This window comes from Etheostoma spectabile, chromosome 18 (genome assembly GCF_008692095.1).
Source record: "Etheostoma spectabile isolate EspeVRDwgs_2016 chromosome 18, UIUC_Espe_1.0, whole genome shotgun sequence".
NCBI classification, from domain to species: domain Eukaryota; kingdom Metazoa; phylum Chordata; class Actinopteri; order Perciformes; family Percidae; genus Etheostoma; species Etheostoma spectabile.
In genome coordinates, this window is record NC_045750.1 from 26,151,784 (window position 1) to 26,153,566 (window position 1,783).

Sequence of the window (1,783 nt, forward strand, 5' to 3'; positions counted from 1 at the left end):
TGCAACAAGGAAAATCTTCAGGTAGATACAGAGCATTACAATCACTGGTAGATAAAATGCAAAGACGGGTCCCAAAATGTTTCCAAGTAGGACTTCATTTAAACAGTTTACGTCACATTTTTCATACTTTAAATCTGGAATCATGAAGCCAATAGCAATTAGAAGAGAAACACCCCAGCTGAGCAGGATCATGACCATGACAACATTAACATTTATCTTAGTTCTGTAGGTCAGAGGCTGACACACGGCATAATATCTGTCAATGGAAATACAAAATAAATTCAAAATGGAAGCTGTGCTCAGTGTTGCATCAAAGCTGTCTCGTACTTTGCAAAACATATCTTTATAATGAAAACACGAGGTTACAGTGAATGCCATGCTGACAGGAAAAACTACAACACCCACGAGCAGGTCAGCCATGGCAAGAGAGAGAATAAGAGAGTTAGTAGGAGTGTGGAGCTGTTTGAAATAGAAGATGGAGACTATTACAAGAAGGTTTCCAATTACTGTGACAACGGCTAATAAGCCAAGGAAAATATATAATAAAACACAAATTGCAGAAGTATTGCCTTTCATTATGTTAAAGAAATTATCAATTTCATAACAAAGATGCACATTAATAACATCAGTGTGGTTGACAGTGACTTCTGGTGTCATGTTTCTGGGTTCCTGAAAATCAGTTTTTGTTAAATGATTAGCAATGCATAAAGTAAAAAATATTAAAACAGTTTGAAGTGCATGAATGCTAAACTACAATAATCATTTGAACAATTCAACAATAAAATGCATATTTTCAGTTTATATCATACCTCCTTAGAGCCCAGGATAGTTCTGCAGCGGTAGTGATGGGTCTTTGTGCACAGTGACACAGTAGTGAAGATCTTTTATCAACGTGTTTCTCTTCCCCGCCACCAATCACATGTGGGACATTTCATCATGACGACATTAGATGCCAGGGCAACATACTGGAATGTAAATGAGACAGACATTTTTAAATCCCTTTTGAATCATTAATTTTACAAGTATAGCTAAAACCAGATTTAAGTTTTATTTCTTATAAAATAGACCATTGAAATAGACTTGCTATGATCTGTTCCTAAGGACATGAAACCAACAGTCTCCTGGCAAAAGAATTGTTTTTAACTGTAACCCTTTCTATTTATGATTTAAGAATGGACCAACTCCAAGGTTGGAAGTTGGCAAATGGATAGGGCCGGTGGCGTGTGATTTCTACCCACCAGAACCACCAACAGCAAATGGTCCACTGGTCCACTTCAGTCAGCGGTGCTTGTTGGAAGACGCGACCGCGAGCAAATAGAAGCTATTAAACCAGATAATAGAAAGCACAAAAATGGAGCTGAAAAGGCGAGAATTAAAAAAGGAAAGCTCTAGAATGTGACGTGGCCAGATGTGCTAAACTGAGCAACTTTTTCTTTAAAACCAGCAAAAGCGAAATGGCAAATGAAGACGATGAGACTGGTAAGCTAAGCAAGTCAGGAGGAGTGCAAGATGCTAGCGCTTGTACAAAACAGAACATTACTTTTATCTATAGAGTATTGATCCATTATTACTTTTATCATTAAAATAAGGATAGTAAATATACAAAGCCCACGACTGAAAGAGAATAGAATGTTACAGGAAATATTCAATTTTATTTTGTATTTCTTTTCATTTTACATTTTAATATATAAAATGTAAAATGAAAAGAAATATTGTCACGGTATTGTCACAGAAGTATTCGAAGAAACTTTGTTTACCACTTCAATGGTACATCGACGATCCC

At 36.3% G+C, this 1,783-nt stretch overlaps 1 protein-coding gene across 1 annotated transcript in view; it reads right to left on the reverse strand.

The window, feature by feature from the left end:
* Positions 1-834, reverse strand: part of LOC116706650 (trace amine-associated receptor 1) — a 1,176-nt gene extending 342 nt beyond the window's left edge. Inside the window, exon 1 of the mRNA XM_032543588.1 lies at positions 1-834. This exon is cut by the window's left edge and continues 342 nt beyond it. Within this exon, the coding sequence (XP_032399479.1) occupies positions 1-657 (657 nt within the window). The 5' untranslated portion in view covers positions 658-834.
* Positions 835-1,783: the final 949 nt, after the last annotated feature.